The sequence below is a fragment of the Zonotrichia albicollis genome, chromosome 4 (assembly GCF_047830755.1).
Source record: "Zonotrichia albicollis isolate bZonAlb1 chromosome 4, bZonAlb1.hap1, whole genome shotgun sequence".
Lineage (NCBI taxonomy): Eukaryota > Metazoa > Chordata > Aves > Passeriformes > Passerellidae > Zonotrichia > Zonotrichia albicollis.
In genome coordinates this window covers 37,040,649-37,059,141 of record NC_133822.1, presented here as the reverse complement: position 1 = coordinate 37,059,141, position 18,493 = coordinate 37,040,649, and the positions used below count along the sequence as shown (strand labels likewise).

The window sequence follows — 18,493 nt, the reverse complement described above, 5'->3', positions numbered from 1 at the left end:
CGTGCGATCCCAGCCCGGCGCTGAAGCTCGGCCGGAACGTCCCGGCCCCGCTCCTTCCTCAACGCGCTCGGTGGCGGGCCAGGGGCGGGCCGTGAATGACACACACTGTGCTCGTAGCCCTGCTGATTCTCCCGCTCTGCATCTCTGCCCATCCCCCTGACAGATGGGAAACAGCGGAGAGAGGCCAAAATTCTGCACGTTACTTGCACTTTATATTTTCTTTCTTTGTGTCTTTGTTTTGGTTTGCTATTTTTAATGATGGGCTGGTTACAAAAGAAGGAAAATGTTCTTTCAGTGTGGTACAGAGCTCCTTACGTGAATAGGCACGTTATCCCTAAGACGCAAAGCACAGATAGCCCCGTACCTGGAAACCGAGGCACGCAAAGCAATCCAGTAGCACACGTTTGTAGCTATGACAGGTAACAATCTGCAAATGGAGGTGATTTTTAAGCTACTATTCTCACGTTTTTCATGTTTTAATTTCACTAGGAAATTCTGAAGGAAAAGCTTTACATATCATCGGACAACACCGTGATAATGAAAAGACTTAAGCAATTGACTTTTTTTTTTTTTCTGAAATTAATTGAAAGAGAAGATGGTATTGGTCTCCCACTTAATTTTCCGCTAATCATGAGGCTGTGAGAAAACCAGACTAGACCACAAATCTATATTGATATCATTGTTTGCAGGTGGTGCCGAATAATTTTTGAAGGTTTCATATGAACTTAAAATGTTTTTGTTTTCTTTTCCTTTTGGTCAGGAAGTGCAACAAAAATATTTTTGGGATTCTTTTTTGTGTTTTTTAAATGTTGTGTTAATGAAAATATCAACACCAAGCTTCTTATGATACATTAAAAATATTTCTAGGTTCATAATTTGCTTTTATTGTCCAGTCCCATCCCATCCCTTCCGTCTGTCCTTCCAATCCCGCCCCAAATGATCACTAGGAAACAGCATTAGATTTACTCGTTTATTTTATAAATAAATGCATCATAGACAAGGAAATAAAGGGGGTAGGGGGGAGGGAGTGGAATAGAAATATCAGAAAGAAAACATTCACTCCAGGGCAACTTTCCTATTCTTCCATAGTTGAAACATTAATTCAAATAATTAATACTTAGTCTAATACAAAATTTAAAAAAATTAAGACATGGAATAACTTGACATAATTGTTAAAATCGGTGGACATTGCAAAAATACATTCAAATTTAAAAGTATTTGAAGCGATTTTTACAAGAGAATTTGGAACTCAAAAGAACCGCCTCATACAACTCCCTGTTAACAGCAAATAGACACATTGCAGAGCCCTCATAAACATTAGTAGCCTGGCGCTAACAGCTTTGGAAAGATATAAATATAGTATCGTTTTCGTACGGTCTTGCAACATTATTAACACAGCTCTTTTCAAGGAGTAGGTGGGTGGCTCTTAAAAGAGCCTTTGGGGTTTTTGTGGCGGTGGTCCGGCAGAACGGTGAGGTTTTAGCCGCCGAAGCCGTAGAGGGTACGACCCTGGCGCTTGAGGGCGTAGACCACGTCCATGGCCGTGACCGTCTTCCTCTTGGCGTGCTCCGTGTAGGTGACGGCGTCGCGGATGACGTTCTCCAGGAAGACCTTGAGCACGCCGCGCGTCTCCTCGTAGATGAGCCCCGAGATGCGCTTGACGCCGCCGCGCCGAGCCAGGCGGCGGATGGCCGGCTTGGTGATGCCCTGGATGTTGTCGCGCAGCACCTTGCGGTGGCGCTTGGCGCCGCCCTTGCCGAGCCCCTTGCCGCCCTTGCCTCGTCCAGACATGATGAGCACCTCGCTGCTGCCGCCGACGACGTCGGTATACGGTAGCGTTGTCCGCTCCTCGATATTTATGGGGTTTGGTCCGACCTGGTTGAGGACTGCAGCGAAGGGGGCGGGGCTTGACTTCGGCTCCCGCCACCTCCCCGCTTTCTCAGCGGCGCGGCCCGCGAGCAGAAAATTTCGTGATTTGTGTGAATTTCCCTTCCCCGAGGCACAATGAGTTTGGTGTTTCTGTCGCTTTTCGGTGCGTTTCTTGTGTTTCAGGTGACAAGGACAGCGTGTCTGGTTTTTCATGATGATTCATGTATTTTTTAAAGCTTTGATGTGTCGTGATAGCTTAGGGGAAAAGCTCATTCATTCATAGAGTTACCCCACTTATCGATTCACTTTAATTATGCTCCGATTAGTGATTTTCAAAGAGTCATGTCTTATGTATTTCGATTTCACCTGCTTGTATGGATTCTCCTGAGCGGCTTCTCTGTTTATACAGTTCACTTTTTTTTTCAATGGATAATCTTGTAGCAAATTCTGTCCAATCGTGTTCCTGAGAAATCCTACCCATCCTTGGTTTTTTTTCACATCTTCATTTCCCACCATCTCTGAATGTTATCTCAAGGTGAATTTACCACGAGAGGTATGCTAACCGAGATTTTACAGGTTTCAGTTTAATATTTTAAGGTAAAAGTATTTTTTTGGACAAATATTTTTACAGTATTTTCCAGTGTGGTAGTGTCATAAACAGGAGCATGTCTATTTTGAGAGCAATTGAAAATCAAATATTGAAAAGAAAGGTGGTTTTGCATTTTTCGGGTATTTATTAATTCTGGGTTTGGTCTCTTTAGTGGAGGAAAATGTTCTAAGATTTTGCTGTTGAAATCAAGCTGTATTTAGCAAAAGTTATTCAGTAAATAATTTTCGACCTGAAAATTTTCTGGAAGGATAAAAGAAGTTTCCTGTATTGGGTGTTTGCTGCCCTCTCATGGATGTTTTTTGATTGCTTGATAGTGGCTTTTTTTCTGGCTGGCTGGGCAGCTTTATGTAATGTGTGCTTTCATGAGGATCCAATGATTGAACAATCATCAATCCATCTTCCCACAGACCACAGACAGAGAAGCTGCACCCGTTAGCAGAGAAATCACTGTTCAGTGGCACCTCCTGCTCTGAGAAATTAAAATAATGGGATCTGTCATATGTTCATGCACCATCTTTTCAGCACAGGCCCAAAGGAAACCCAAATGGGGCAAGGCAAATATCAAAACTCTGAAAGAGACAACCTGAAATTTCAAACCTCTGACAAAGGCTCTGTTCCACAAGGAACTTATCAGTATTCTCACCTGGGCTGTGGAGATACTTTTGGAATGCTGGGGGAATGCCACAGCTCATGTCATGTTGGTGCCTTTCCCAAGGTTAGTTTGTTCCTTTCAGGGAGGAAATTTCAGGGACAATGCCTGGACTGCTGAGGGAGATCAGACTGTCAGGAGAAACTGGGCACTCTGCAGTCAGCCCTTCTCTCATTTCCAGGAGATTTTTGGAGTAAGGTAAGTGTGTCCTGCACAGGTAAAGATACACTTGGTGTCCGCTTGCAGCAGGTTTTTCACTCTCTGAGTCCCCAGGGTGTCACCAACAGGGCAGTTTAGCACTGCCTGCTGCAGAACTCCCTGAACCACTCTGCTCTGAAAATCCAGACCTTCAGGCCATTCAAGCAGACATCAGGGACTCTCATTCCATCACAGCTCCTCACTAGGAACTGTTTCCACTTGCAGATGCCTGCCATGAGGCTATCACAAAGTCCTGGGCAAATCACATAGCTAAGCAGCTTGTGATAAGTTGTCCAATTCTGTAAAGCTGAGCTTTTCTTTCTCTTTCATTTTCTTTTTCTTTTTTTTTTCTTTTTTTTTCTTTCCAATGGAATAAAATGAATGTACAGCCTCATAATGTAAATCCTGCTCCATAATGAGCTGCTTCTGCCCAAGGATCTGTGACTACCTATAACATTTTCCTCTGTCTCTTGCTGTCTGTTTGCTTTGCAAAAGGTCAGAAACCATTTGGAAAAGAACTTTTGTTAAAAGTAAAGGATACATGCTTGTTCATAGATTAGTCTTTTAACTCATGACAGAAAGTCACAACTAATAAAAAGGAGCAAGTTTTGAGCTGAGTTCCTGCTCTTCTTCACTCAGAGCTGATTCTAAATTATACATCAAATATCTTCTGTTCTGTGAAGTATCTTTAATAAAATTGATCAGTAACTTAGGATTCATTGAATTATTTCCTATGGAAGACACATTCTAAGATCATAAAACTGACCTCTGTGTGGAATCAAGAGTACAGAAACTTGACAGAAAATGAACACTCTTGCATTCCAGCTGGTCCTCACACATTAGAGGGGCTGGGTGCAGCTGTCCTTAATTTCTGATTCTTGAAAATTCAGCCCTGTAAGCCTGGTAGTGTCAAATAAGAAGCATGAGCACAGATTCACAAATAGTGCAGTTTCACAATTCAGCTCTGTAGATGTGGTTGCATTCAATAAGAACTGCTGCAATCACAGACTGGAGAACAGAATAGTTTCCTGAAGAAACAGAACTACAAGCTCAGAATTGCCAGGGTTAAATTCACTATGATAGAGCTTCAACAAGAACAATAATGTTGTGTTAACCCAGACAATACTATTATTATTACTATTACTATTACTATTACTATTACTATTACTATTACTATTACTATTGCTATTACTATTGCTATTATTGCTATTATTGCTATTATTGCTATTATTGCTATTATTGCTATTATTGCTATTATTGCTATTATTATTGCTATTATTATGTGATGAAGCTTACCAAGAAGGCCTGCCCACCTGGGAGGAGAGAGAGGAGAGCAGCCTGTGTCCTGGCTCCAAGGTCTTTTTGTCTTCCCCCTAAACAGGTTAAATTTCTACCCCCCTTATATAAAACATAATCTTATCCCACTCTCCCTCTTATGTGTAGCATGATCTAGGTCAAGAGCTGAGTGCTACAGTCACACATGTGGTAGCACATACCTTGTAAAAGTTATTAGCATATGCAGTAGCGTGCAATTTAACATATAAGTGACTTTATCAGGCAAAAGTTCCTTTTTTGGCCATGTGAACTTCAAAGTTCAGATCATGACTTTGCTCCATTTTTGCTGTTCCTCAGAGCCAAAGTGTGACCATCCTATCTTCACCTCCAGCCCAATCATTCTCTCTTGGCATCAAGAACACATCTCCCAATGTGCACAGGCAACAGGAGGTGCAGTGCAGGCATGGGCAGTGAGCTACAGCCCTTGCCTTGGCCTTGGTTGTCATCCCATGCCTCTGTGCTGTTTGCAAGGACTTCTTTTACGAGATCAAATTTCAATGTTTGATGTAACCCATAATCCTGTCATTATTTTTTTTACATTTCAATCCTTCCACAGCTGCTTGCAGCCCAATCCTGAAATTATTGAATAAAGAATCCTGCAGCCACTGAAGTTTTTTATGATGTCTCAGCAGTTCATGCAGGACTGATGAACAAAACTCATGTGGGAATGGAAGTGCAAAGAGATCGACAAAACACTGTGTGCAAAATCAAAGTCAGAATGCAACATAACTCCAAATCTAGAAATAATTGTCCAAAATTCAGTATCGAGAGTGAATGGGGATCTCAGGAGGAGTCACACTGATGCCTTCACTAGGCTTTGACAACATGTTATGTAGAGGAGAGATCTAAAATTCCTACAGAAAAAAGTATTTGCTAAGCCTGTGTCCAGCAGAGCACTGGGTGCACTGTGATCTAGATGGAAAAAAATAAACTTGTGGAAGGAAAACTCTGCTGAGTAATCTCACTATGTCAAAGGTGTTTATGTTTAAAAGTGTTTCTGTGCCCAAATCCAAGCTGGTTCAGATCTGTACCGACAAGCAAGCAGCAGAGACCAGATCTGGTATAATGCTATTTATGTTGCTCTCTTCCAGACTCCACATCTGGCTGTCCCCAGCTTCCTGCCCAGACATTGTAGGTGTTTCACAACTGAAAGCAGCTCCTTCCTTTTGAGACCCTGTAAACTTAGTCTTAAAATGTACATAACTTACATTTAACAAGTAATTAACTCAGGATAAGAGGAAGGACTTTTTCCCTTCTTTACTCAGCTGTCATGCTTTAACCCCAGCCAACAGCTCAGCGCCGTGCTGGTGCTCCCTCACTCATTCCCCACAACTTTACCTGCTGTGCATGAGCCTGTATGATTTGGAGCATCCCTGTGGTCAGTTGGGATCAGCTGTCCTGGCTGTGTCCCCCCCCACCTCCCTGCGCACCCCCAGGCTCCTCATGGGTGAGGTGAGAAGCAGGAAAGGCCTTGGATCTGTGTAAGCACTGCTCAGCCATAACTAAAACATCCCTGCCTTATCAACACTGTTCCCAGAACAAATTTTAAACAACTTTGTGCCCGAGCTAACACAGTTTGCTTTTTATGGAACTCTAGCTTCTAATTTTCTCTACCAAACATAGAAGATTTCTTAATAAATTAGTAGAATAGTTTCACTAGCAATAAAACTACACTTTTGATGTTTTTAAGAATAAAGCCCTTAAGGGAGACCTTTTTTTGTTTTTCAAAAACATGATGAGGCCAGGCAGAATAAACACTTTCACCTGACAACAGCTGCCATTAAATATGTAGACATACACAAGAAGTACAGGAATAACATAACCCACTAAGAGAGAACGAACACATAGAGAAACATGTTTGAAAATTACCTGGTTTTGTGGTAATCTGACAGGCCATTTGGCTTTGTGGTTATTAATGCTGATGAAAAGCTCTGCAGCCTCATCATAAAAAAGTGTTCATCAGTAGAAAATTATTTGTTATTTTTGGAGGGGGGTAACTTAAACAGAATCCTTGGCAGGATCCTATGTCTGTTTTGTTATATGTAGGCCTTTATCCAACTCAGTGGTTCATTTGGCACTATTGGAACATCACAGACTTTTGATATTGACATTTACTAAAAGCTGTAAAATAAACAGCTGACCCTATGGAAGAGAAAATGTGGAAACCCAGGGCACTGGGAATATTTCTCTGTCTGCTCTGGGGTGCGCTGACCCCCAGGGCAGCACTGACTTTGACTCTCATTCATGGAGAAAGTTTCCTAGGCTTCAAGACAGACTAGAATCCACAAAAGTGTGAAATAGATTGTAGAGAGTAGTGTAGGGGTATCACTGGTGAGAAATTGAGGTTTTGGGATTTTTAGTGTGTTGTGGATGGAAGCAAGATGGATGGCACAGGGTGTTGTCCTGGATTTCTCCTTCATGCTCCTTCTTCCTCCTTCTTCATGGGTTTGGGTGGCATTTTGTGATTGGGCAGAAATCTAATGAAAAGCTGCTGAACTCAGCTTTTCAGCAAACAGAGGTGAAAATTGGTGAGCCTGTTTTACTGATAAGAAATAATAAACACTTGAGTCCAAACATGAACTACTGTCCAAGTGCCTTCAATGAAGACCCAGAGAAACCAACAGCTGGTACTGCCACAAGAAAACAAATCAAACCAGGTCATCCTTGTAATAAATTGCAATACTGGACCCTTGGTTTTTGGCTTTATTTTCTTTTTTTTAACCTTTATTCTTAGTTTAGGGCAGTTTAATATTTAATCATAAACTATATCCTTTTGGTTTTTGTTGAAGTTATGTCCAGACACTAGACACCAGCATGTAGCACATCTTAGAAAACACTGAGCAGAGCTCATGTATTTTCTTTCTTTTTTCAGTATCATAAAGTAATCTTAACATGTTTAATGAAAAAAATTGATGACCATATGTCAAAAAAATATGTCAGAAGTGACATGTGTTCCCCCTCTTCACTGCAATAATGAATCACACAACAGAACCTCAGTCCAGTGTAGGTTAGCAAGAAATTTGAGCTATGACAGCAAAAGAGTAAGCCCTGAGTTTTTCTTAGGATATCAGCTTTTCTTATGTCCAGAATAAGAATCTGTTTAGGAATACGAATCTAATTCTTACTAGCTAGAGGAACCTGCTGAGGGTGGTGTGTGTTCCCAAGGGAGAGACAGTGATCAGACACTGCGTTAGTGACTTGGTAATTTAACGTAAGTTGTTTCTGAGGAAGAATGAGTCTGGAGCAGTGCACAGCTCTCCCCCAGCTGAGCTCAGATGGCATCTGCAGGGCCTTTGGTGCCCAAGCCGAGGGGAAAGGTGGACGAGAAATTATTAATTTGGGTTACTGATTGATATGCCAGTGGTGCAACTGGTATAAACGTGACATTGCTCTTATCCCTGCAGGATGAGTTTTCCCAGGCCACTCTTGCTCTTTGCCACTGCACTCCCTTTTCCCAGTAGGTACCTGTGCTGTGCTGCCCAACTCAGCTTCACCAGTCTGACAGGAATTTTTGGTTTGATGGTAATTTTGCTCCTGTAATTGACAGTATAACCACTGGAGCTCACATAAACAAGTGCATTCCGTGTTCCTGCACACATACACCCCTTCTTGTTGTGTGGAGCAATTTCCCACAATATTTGAGTCATCTCCCAAGTGAAGGATCAGCTTTGCTCGATCCTTGTGCTCATTAACAAGGTAAATCCCCACCCGCAGGCTCTGATCACCTCACCCTCCCTGTAAGCCGCTGCCTCACAGAGCAGTCCCAGGGAAAGGAAGCGTACACTGCATCCTTTAAACCGAGACGGGAGAATCGCCAGTGACCCCAGCTACAGGCTGTTATGAGTGCAGAAAATATCTAGTCTGTGTGGTCCGATTTGTGCAAAAATGAACACCTGGGAAGGAACTGAGCGCGGCAGCTCCAGTGAGTGGATTTTGAGCGCCGAAGCGGAGAACTGCGCCGAGACAGCTCGGAACCTTCAACTCCCCGATCCCCGAGGCCCTACGGCTCCCAAAGCAGGCACGGAACTGGACGGGAATGAAACAGGCCGAGGGCATGAGGGAGGCGGGAGAGGCGGTACAAACCTAGCAGGGAATGCGGGAGCCTCTCCCGCCGAGTGAGTGTAGGGAGAAAGGTGGAGCGCCTTTTTAACCCGAGAATTGCCGGGCGCTAGAAAGGCCCGAGAGCGATGGCCAATGCTTGCGGAGCGCGGGCTTTTCGAAAAGTGCCGGGCTCTGGAGGCGGCGCGAGCGGCGCTTCCCTGCGCGGCTCTGCCTGATGGGAATGAACTCGGGGAGCCGCAGCATCCTCATCCTCATCCCGATCCCCATCCCCGGAGCACACCGAGCGCTGCTCTCGCTACCCCGAGGAGCTCCGGTTAGCCCCGATTCCTGCACCGAACGGGGAGTTGTTCGCTCTGGGATAATTTATTTAAATGAGCGGCGCCGCGGTGAGCTCCGCTGCGCGGCCGCTGGGCACCGGCAAAGAACGAGAGCGCAAGGAAGTTACCGGGTACACTTAAAAGCGACAGCAACGGGGGAAACAACAACAAAAAAGCTTTTAATTGCGCACAGATAACACGAAAAAACCTTTAAAAAATTATTTAAGAGTTCCAGCTCTTTTTGTGAAAACTTGGGTGGCTCTTAAAAGAGCCGTTGGGTTTATCTGCAAGGCAGATGGGGTTTTTTCAGCACCATTTATTTTTTCTTAGGTGCTGCCTTCTTCGTCTTGGCTGCTTTCGGCTTGGCCGCCTTGGGCTTGGCTGCTTTGGGCTTCACCGCTTTCGCCTTAGCCGGGCTCTTGGCTGCTGCCGCCGCTTTTTTGGGCTTGGCAGCCTTTGTCGCCTTCTTGGGGCTCTTCGCTGCTTTCTTGGCTGCGGCGGCCGCCGGCTTCTTGGCTTTCTTGGGGCTCTTCTTCGCGGTCACCGGCTTCTTAGGCTTCTTAGCGGCGCTGGCGGGCTTCTTCGCCGCCGGCTTCTTGGGCTTGGCTGCGGCAGTTTTTTTCTTCGGGGCTTTTTCCTTGCCTTCTCCGGGTTTCTTGCTGAGGCGGAAGGAGCCGGAGGCGCCGGTGCCCTTGGTCTGCACCAGGACACCTTTGCTGACCAGGCTCTTGATGCCTAGTTTAATGCGGCTGTTACTTTTCTCCACATCGTAGCCGCCGGCGGCCAGCGCCTTCTTGAGCGCGGCGAGCGAGAGCCCCTTGCGCTCCTTGGAGGCGGACACGGCCTTGGTGATCAGCTCGGTGACGCTGGGCCCCGCGGGCTTGCGGGCCTTGGAGCCGCTCGCCGCCTTCTTCGGCTTCTTGGCGGCGGGGGCTTTGGCCGGGGCCGGGGCGGCGGCGGCGACGTCGGGCGCGGCGAGGGGAGCGGTCTCGGCCATGTCGGCTCGGGGCGATCCGGGCGAACAATGGAGGCGCTGCCGCCGCCGCCCCTTTTATAGCAGCGCCACGCGCTCTGATTGGTGCGCGGGCCCGCGCCCCGCCGCCCGCCGCCGCGCCCGCTGTGTTTCTTCGTGGCCCAAAAATGAGTTTTTCTTCACGAAATCTGCCGCCCGTGCGCCCCGTTTCCTGCCGGGAGGGAAGGGGGGAGTCTGTCCTACAGGCTAGTGGAGTTTTCCCCCAGAAGGAGAAGAAATGAGGGAAACGCGACCTCTGAAACTCAGCGGCGGGCAGCTGCAGAGACCTCGGCAGAGAGAAACCTTCCGTTTATATTATAAATTAAAATTTTACCGTGAGCTAAATGGGCACAAATAGCACAAAATCCTGTTCTTTAGAAGGTTCTCTACAGAGCAGAGAAAAAACAGAGTGGTTTGGGTGGCTGGTGTCAGAGTAAATGGACATTTAATCCGAGGAAGTAACACAGTTTGCCCCACGGTCCCAGGCGCTGATGCAGAGCCGTCTCCCGCGGCTGAGCCGCTTCCCTCCGAAATCACCGCGCTCGGTCTCTTCAGAGATCGCGGTCTCTCAGCCGGTGCCTTTGGGGAGATGTTCGTGCTTTGGCAGTGTGTGCGAAAGTCCACGTTCCTTTGCTTGTGCTTGGGCATTTCAGTGGAACAAAGCACCGACTGCGTGCACCCTCTGTACGCTGATGCTCCTGTCGCTGCATTTTCCATAAAACCTTAACGAAGCAGCTTTCCTTTATTAAATTCAGAAATCAGGATAACTGCAATTACAGTTTATCTGCTTTTAGTGTTAACACAGACAGAGTAATAAGAGTATATTGTAAGAGTAATTATTCTTCTCTGCCTCACAATTAATTAAAATTGATTGCAAAACAGAATCTGGAGTATCCTGAATTTTGAATTGTACGGGGAGTTAAACCTGAAAACTCATCGTTTGAGGGTATGTTGAGTAGCCAGGAGACATAAAGCAAAACTGGTTTCTCGGTTTTAATGAAAGAATGTTGATTGTGTGAGCTTGTACCTTTGATAACACCATCTGGTGATTCACTTCTTCTTTACTTTCGGAAGAAAGGAACCCTCACCTTAGCAAGAGCATTCCTGCCCTGGGAAGGGGCAGCTCCGTATTACAAACGATGGATGGATTCTCTTTTTTTTTTTTCCCCTTAGTTTTCAGTGCAATGTCGCTTTCTTTCAAACACCAACCAGTTAACACTCTGCCGGCAGCAGTATTGTTTTCTGTACCCTCCATATCCGGGGCTATCAGCAGCTCCTAAAACCCTGCTAGCAGCTAAATTCAGAGCTGAAAGGAGGTGCGAAAGGATGAATGAAATGTCGGAAAAACCTGGAGTCCCCGCTGTTTGAGAGTGCGAAAATAAAGAAACACAGCTACTTCAGTAATCTGAGAAACGTCATGTTCTTTTCTTATTACTCATGTTTAATTGAAAAATCTAAACTGATGCAATCAGAGGAAACACTGGATTTATTCTAGTAATTTGAAATACCCTTTTTTCCCTGCTTGAAGGTAAATGTTGAAAAAATACAGCTTACTGAGGTGTCCCTTAGTAAACCTATAAAACAAAGGTAAATGCACGTGTTGGATAGTAATAACAAGCATAACAAAACCGCGGCGTGACCCTGCAGAATGTTGCATTCTTTCTTGATTAATCACAGAAATGGGAAAATAAATTTAATGCCCACTTAATCTGATACCATTTCCTATAGTGGGGGAGGATTAAGGCCTTCTGTGACACTACTGAGCACTACCAGAATGCTGAAAATATTTTTTTATAAACTAGTAATAGTAACCCCGTAGCCAAGAACAGTTTAAAACCTCCCAGAGGCACTATTGCTAAGATCTGGAGTTCTTTAGTCCCTTGATATTTGTATATAAATGGTCATTTGTGTAAAGATAGTCACATTTATTGGCAGCTTCTGTCCACTTTCTGGGCTTGTACAGGAACTGTTGTAATCTTGATCAACCCCTGAAAGACTGTGTAATCGTTTTATTTCTTCCTACTTCATTGTGGCAGAAAGGAATTCTGAAATTCCTGGAAATATAAACAGAACAATTAGCATTTTTCATTATTTTCATTGTCATGATTGTGTATTGATTTACTTAGAAACTGGAAAGTGTTTCAAGCTGTGATTCTACTCTCTCAAGCTCATCTTTCCTTGATGTGAGATATCACTGAACCTTGGAGATAACCCCGACCCACCGTGAGAGACCAAGAAATGACAGAGTGGATGCTCATGGGAAATGAACCACTGCAAACTCCTACTCAGTGCAGACCAAAACAAAGGTGAGCATAAGGCAGGAAGGGCAGACCTGAGTATTGATGCAAGCCAGAGATCACTTGCCTGCCTTTTTTTTTCAGCTGTGTTTTGCTTTTGGATATTAAAGCATAATACCTTAAAATCATCCAAGTGTTTCTATTGTAATCCAGTAAGTGGGTTTTAATTTCTCAGCCACTGTAGACTAAAATTTATTTTTTCAGCCCCTATAGAAAGCCCAAAAAAGGGAACATGCGCTCAACACAGCAAGTTGGTGCACTTGCATGTGTTAAATTCATGTGTAAACCGGGGAGGCTTCCCAAAGCTTTGATGCTCCATCATTTCCTCACATTGAAGTTGTGTTTGGGTATCATCACTCCATTCACCATCCCCATATTTTTAAAATCAGCAAATAGCAATAGAAACATCAAAATAATTTAGTAAAATATTGTTGCTTTCTTTCCAGGGAAATAAACATGATTATAAATTAGCACAGGTCTGTACAGAGATTCTGCTCAGAATTTTTTTAGAAGGTTAATAGAGGGGAAAAGGAAAAAAAAAAAAAAGAACCATTGTCAAGTGAGTTCATGTTCTTCATCACAATCCTACACATGCTGTAAATTAATTACTCTTTATACATATTGCTTACAAAAATTGGACATCTACCCCTGCCCCTGTTCCAAAGACAAATAGGGTAGGTAGTAAGGAATTATTGTTTGTCTGTGCTTTAATGCCAAATTCAAAGTTGATGCCCTAGCATGAGTGTTCTAACATAAAATAAACAATGAATCATTCCTACTCCTGCTTAAATAAGTGAAAGGCTGCCATTATTTTCCTCTGCACCCACTGACATTTTTTTTTCTGAATGACTAGTAAAGTGAAAATGTCCTATAACAAAAGTAGATTTAGTATTTTCATGGCCCCTTTCCTCATTAAACAGCACTCAAATTCTTCACCAAGTGTTGTGGCTTCCACGATGGTGGCTCCTGGCTTGGTTGTTCAGTAATCTTATTTTACATATCTAATAATTTCTGGGTATAGGCCAAGGCCTAAGGTGAGATATGCACGTCAGAATGTTAAAAAAGCCTGTATTCCACATTTGAAAGACACATAAATTTTATTTCATTTTTTTTCCCCTCATGCCATAGAACGTTCCTCATTTTAAGGAAATGAAATAATTCTTAAATCACAGAAATGAAAATTCACACTATTCAAACACAGATGGAAATTGTATCACTGTCTTTCAATCTTTGTCCACTAATACCATTGACAGGACAGAAATCCTCTTTGTCAACATGCAGAAACACAAATGGACTGTAATTTTTTTTCCTTCTTACGTGGACCACAAGGAGTTTCTGACACAGCATAAGACCTAAATCTGCTGCTGGAGCTGGCAAAAAAAGAGTGGATTGTGAGAAGGGATATTTTATGTTCAGTTAACAGTACAGATGTGGTAATAAGCATGGAATACAAAGAGCCACTTTCAGGTCAGATTCTTCCCAAAGCTGAGGGAAGAATGCTGTGACCTACAGTGGTTTTCTGGGAAGGATGTTGGAGTTTTCCAGAATTGTAGTGGATGGAGGTGAGTGAGGCCTTCTTGTCTACAACCAGTGAACAGGAATTGCACTTTGGAAACTCCAGGTATGGCACAAGCAGATAAAGGTTTTATACAGTGTAGTGAGTCAAGTCAAGGATGTTTCCAAAATTTCTAAACTGTGTGGATTTTTTTTCTTTTCCCTCATAGGGCAAAATCAGTTCATGGAGTTCCCCAGCTCCATTGACGCCAGGTAACTGAATTCCTGTTACTGTGTAGCAGGCCAGACTCTGGGGGTTACTTTAGACCAGTCCACGTCTTTCTGCATTTAATGGAATGTCTGCCTGCCTGCTTCAGAACTTATCGAATCATTGTTGTAGTTTTAACAAAGTACATCTTTTATTGTAACATTATAACATATTTTTTCCCTTTCAGTTGCTATTAAACTAATTTATAATATAAATTGTTTCTTCTAAAGAAAAGATACCTAATTCCTCCTTCCTTTTGATGTTTCTTTTATCTAAAGACTGCTGCTTTAAAATCTCTTTACTGAGTATTTACAAAAGAGGGAGATTTATTTTTAACCTATTGGTGTAAATTGCAGATGAAGGGAGCAAAGCTTCCAAGACAACTTCAATCTAGTCTTTGGCCCTTGGAATTTTGTGTAAACAACCAAAATTCAAGGAAAAGTGTGTCCCTGCTGTTTGCAGTTTTGTGAAGGTTTTGACTCTTGCATATAAAAGGAGATTACCGGGTGGATTCTTCAGCATGCATTGTAGTAGATAAAAGAAGGGAGTATAACCAGATGGCTCATAAGTGAGTGAAAATATTATTCAAAAAGTGCTAAATAAAAATACAGTGATTGAGAAATCTTGGTTTCCAAGGCTCTGCATATCTGTAAACATCTGGAGGCATATAAAGCCCAGGGCAGCCATTTCACAGCGACTTCTCCTGTTTCCTGTGGCTGGAAGTCATTTTGAGATTCAGCTCACAGCTGACATGCTCACATTCAGTGCTGGTCCTCACTAGTGAAATATAAAGAAGTCAATTTGTGTGTTTGTAACATACAAATCAAAATATCTTTCACATAAAATAATAGTTCCCTGTTGATTTTGTGAAAGAAGATAAAAAAAGCAGCCAAAAACAAATCAAGCAGAAAACCAAACACCACCACATTTCTCAAAAAACATAATTCTCCCAAAAAAGTACTTTTAGAAAAACTTAAATGGGAGAAATAAATTAAGAAAAACTGTTGGAGATTCTTTCAAAATTTTTATGATTAATTAACACAATACTTGCCATGGTTAGCCAGTGCTTTTATACATTATTAAGCTATTCATTATTTTCTAGTATTTATATATATTTATATATTATCATGAAGTGGTGCTTAAAAAGGTTCCATAGTACATGTAGGCCCAAAACACATCTCTAAAAAAGGAGAAAGACTAATGAAGTGGACAAATACTTCTCTGGCACTTCTTTTCACTATAAGCTGTACTTGTTTAAATTTCTATATAAAGTACTGTCAAATAAGTTCCTAGTATACAGTACACAGCACAAGAAAAACAAGAGAATAAGAGGATTTAGTGCTACTCACTAAAGGAAATAAAAGAAAATTAAACTATAAATTCTGCACCCATGCTTGGAAAAAATTAGTAGGCCCAAAAGGTAGGTTATTTATACCCATATTTGACAGGTAAAAAATAAAATATGTTGCCTGTAGGTAAAACAACACAGTAAGGTAGAAAATATGTGTGATAAATCTGAAAGACCAACAACAATAGGAAGAAAAAAATATGTTTCTGTTATGTCATGGGGTAGAAAAAGTGACGTGGCAAAGTTAGAAAGAAATTACATGCTGTGCCGCAGGAGAGAAGAGAGCCAAGTTCGGGAAAAAGGCTCCCAACGCTTTTCGTTTTTCGGGAGCCCGGCACCGGGAGAGCGCAGCGCCCACACACGCTGAGGCATCGCGGGGGCGGCCGGGCCGGCGGAGCGCCGGAGCCGGAGCTCAGGGACTGCAGCCATCCCGGGGACCTGAGACGAGTCAGGGCGAGCCCGGACCGACAGCACCGAGGGGACCTGCGGGAAATACAGAAACGGCTCAGAGGCCACCACTGTCTGGAGGGGACGAGGCCGGGAAAAGCGGCGGGGGGAGCCGAGGGGCTCGGGGCTGCCAGCGAGACCGGACAAGGGGGGCGGTACGGGAGGCGGGGAAAGCAGCCGGACCCGGGGCGGAGCCGAAGGGGCAGTGCCTCATCCCGGCCCCACCTGCCGGCCCCGCCCCTGCTCCCAACCAGGTCGGACCAAACCCCATAAAGCCGCGCCGCGGGCAGCGCTGGCTCACAGCAGCAGTGTCGGTAACGGCAACAGCGAGCGCGTGACCATGTCCGGCCGGGGCAAGGGCGGTAAGGGGCTCGGCAAGGGCGGCGCCAAGCGCCACCGCAAGGTGCTGCGCGACAACATCCAGGGCATCACCAAGCCGGCCATCCGCCGCCTGGCTCGGCGCGGCGGCGTCAAGCGCATCTCGGGGCTCATCTACGAGGAGACGCGCGGCGTGCTCAAGGTCTTCCTGGAGAACGTCATCCGCGACGCCGTCACCTACACGGAGCACGCCAAGAGGAAAACGGTCACGGCCATGGACGTAGTCTACGCCCTTAAGCGCCAGGGTCGTACCCTCTACGGCTTCGGCGGCTAAAGCCTCGCTTTCTTTCCCGATCACCGCCACGTAATCACAAAGGCTCTTTTAAGAGCCACCCACCTATTCCTGAAAAAGAGCTGTATCGCTATATTTTTACATTCCTTTATTAGTGTCATTACTTTTGCTTCATTCTCCTTGACAAAGCATTTGCCTTCCCTCCCGTTTCTGTCCCGCTTCGGTAAGTCGGGCGGGCTGCTTTTCCTCAATGGCCTTTTGGGAAGGAAAAATACAAAGCCCGCACAGGACTAAAACAGGACAACCAACGATAGCGTCCACAGTAGGGAGCCTCTGGAGGAGCCTCTTCGCTCTTCCGCCCGCAGTAGCCCCGGGCCCGCGCCCTTTCCAAACCAAAAGCGCGCGCGGGACGCGATTGGCTCCGGCACATCCCGCGCTTCCTCCGCCGCCATCGGCCCGGGACAGCGGCTCCCTGCGCGCCGGGAACAGAGCGATCCCACCCATCCCGTACCAACAATGAACACGCAGCCCGCCAGAACCGGCCCGGGCTAAATACAGCGAACACACGCCAAACCACACACACACACACACACCGGCACAAACACAGCCGCCCTGTTTTTCCCATCCCCCCGCACCTAGGCTGCAGATTTCCAAGCTCTTTCTCGAGACTGTTGGTGGCTCTGAAAAGAGCCTTTGGGGTTCGCTTCTGGGCTCCACACGCTTCCGCCGACCGCTTTACTTGCTCTTGGCTTTGTGACTTTCCGTCTTCTTGGGCAGCAGCACGGCCTGGATGTTGGGCAGCACGCCGCCCTGCGCGATCGTCACCTTGCCCAGCAGCTTGTTGAGCTCCTCGTCGTTGCGGATGGCGAGCTGCAGGTGGCGGGGGATGATGCGCGTCTTCTTGTTGTCGCGGGCCGCGTTGCCCGCCAGCTCCAGGATCTCGGCCGTCAGGTACTCCAGCACGGCCGCCAGGTACACCGGCGCGCCCGCGCCCACGCGCTCCGCGTAGTTGCCCTTGCGCAGCAGCCGGTGCACGCGGCCCACGGGGAACTGCAGCCCGGCCCGCGACGAGCGCGACTTGGCCTTGGCCCGCGCCTTGCCGCCCTGCTTCCCGCGACCCGACATCTTGCCGCGCTCCTCGCTCGCTCCGCACACAAACTCCCGCACAGACGAACACACAGAGGTGCCGACACCGCCGCTTTCAGCCCTCCGCCTTTATATCCCCTCCATGCGCGCCAACGCCGCCTCCTGATAGGCCGAGCCCTCCATTCGGAGCACGCGCTGCCCAATGGCGCAGCGAATTTCACGCTGACCAATCGCGACGCCCGCAGCGCCCAGAGGCTCCGCCCGCGCCCTCCGTCCGGCCAATGACGAGCCGCGGAGGGCGGGCCTCGGCTCGCGGCCGCTCCCGCCCGGACCGGCGGGGCCGCGCTGCCCCGTCCCGCGCCGGGATCGCTCTCTGCCCTGGCTGGGCTTGGCTTCTTCCGAAGCCCGGGGCTGCACTGTGCGGATTGGAGCTGCCGGGCGAGGACAGAAAGAGTAAAAGACAAGACAGTGGGGCGGTGTCCGTGAGGGGGAATAGGGGGACGCAGGCGACATACACGCACTGACAAGGAAGCAGTGCCCTCCTCCATATTTAGCAGGATCTTTTTTAAACAGGGGCTCTAAACTTAAAAAGAATGTAGTTTCCTTTACAAGCCCTGATTTCTAGCCATGCCTTCTTGTTTCATAACTGCTTATTGGAGTTTACGTATGACCAGTAAGAACGGAAAGCTCTTACTTTTTTTAATTCTTGGGCTGAAAGACATGCTTTAATATCGTTATAAATTTTGATTTTCAAGTAGACATTTTCATCTACTAATTTCACCCACTTTATTTTGCATAATCCTGGGACAGTTTAAGGTATGTAAATAAAACAACAAATAATTTCAAGGGAATTTTTGTCCTTGTCAACTCTGCAAAAATATATCCACGAAA

General features: G+C 45.6%; 4 protein-coding genes across 4 annotated transcripts; 1 reads left to right on the top strand and 3 right to left on the bottom strand.

Annotated features, from left to right (window-relative positions):
* Nucleotides 1–956: 956 nt before the first annotated feature.
* Nucleotides 957–1,842, bottom strand: LOC102074815 (histone H4). Its single transcript, XM_005480741.4, has one exon. It carries the CDS (start codon nucleotides 1,789–1,791, stop codon nucleotides 1,480–1,482), a length of 312 nt encoding a protein of 103 aa, XP_005480798.1. The 5' UTR covers nucleotides 1,792–1,842; the 3' UTR covers nucleotides 957–1,479.
* A 7,245-nt stretch (nucleotides 1,843–9,087) lies between these two features.
* LOC102074634 (histone H1.03) lies at nucleotides 9,088–10,052 on the bottom strand. Its single transcript, XM_005480740.2, has one exon. It carries the CDS (start codon nucleotides 10,035–10,037, stop codon nucleotides 9,357–9,359), a length of 681 nt encoding a protein of 226 aa, XP_005480797.1. The 5' UTR covers nucleotides 10,038–10,052; the 3' UTR covers nucleotides 9,088–9,356.
* Nucleotides 10,053–16,246: 6,194 nt separating this feature from the next.
* LOC141728819 (histone H4) lies at nucleotides 16,247–16,558 on the top strand. Its single transcript, XM_074539517.1, has one exon. The coding sequence runs from the start codon at nucleotides 16,247–16,249 to the stop codon at nucleotides 16,556–16,558; it is 312 nt and encodes a 103-aa protein (XP_074395618.1).
* LOC141728818 (histone H2A type 2-C) lies at nucleotides 16,273–17,711 on the bottom strand. Its single transcript, XM_074539516.1, has one exon. The coding sequence runs from the start codon at nucleotides 17,639–17,641 to the stop codon at nucleotides 17,252–17,254; it is 390 nt and encodes a 129-aa protein (XP_074395617.1). The 5' UTR covers nucleotides 17,642–17,711; the 3' UTR covers nucleotides 16,273–17,251.
* Between the last annotated feature and the right edge of the window lie 782 nt (nucleotides 17,712–18,493).

What these genes read in the sequence shown, in the direction of transcription:
- LOC102074815 (XM_005480741.4), bottom strand. Translation starts at nt 1,791, where the DNA reads ATGTCTGGACGAGGCAAGGGCGGCAAGGGGCTCGGCAAGGGCGGCGCC.
- LOC102074634 (XM_005480740.2), bottom strand. Translation starts at nt 10,037, where the DNA reads ATGGCCGAGACCGCTCCCCTCGCCGCGCCCGACGTCGCCGCCGCCGCC.
- LOC141728819 (XM_074539517.1), top strand. Translation starts at nt 16,247, where the DNA reads ATGTCCGGCCGGGGCAAGGGCGGTAAGGGGCTCGGCAAGGGCGGCGCC.
- LOC141728818 (XM_074539516.1), bottom strand. Translation starts at nt 17,641, where the DNA reads ATGTCGGGTCGCGGGAAGCAGGGCGGCAAGGCGCGGGCCAAGGCCAAG.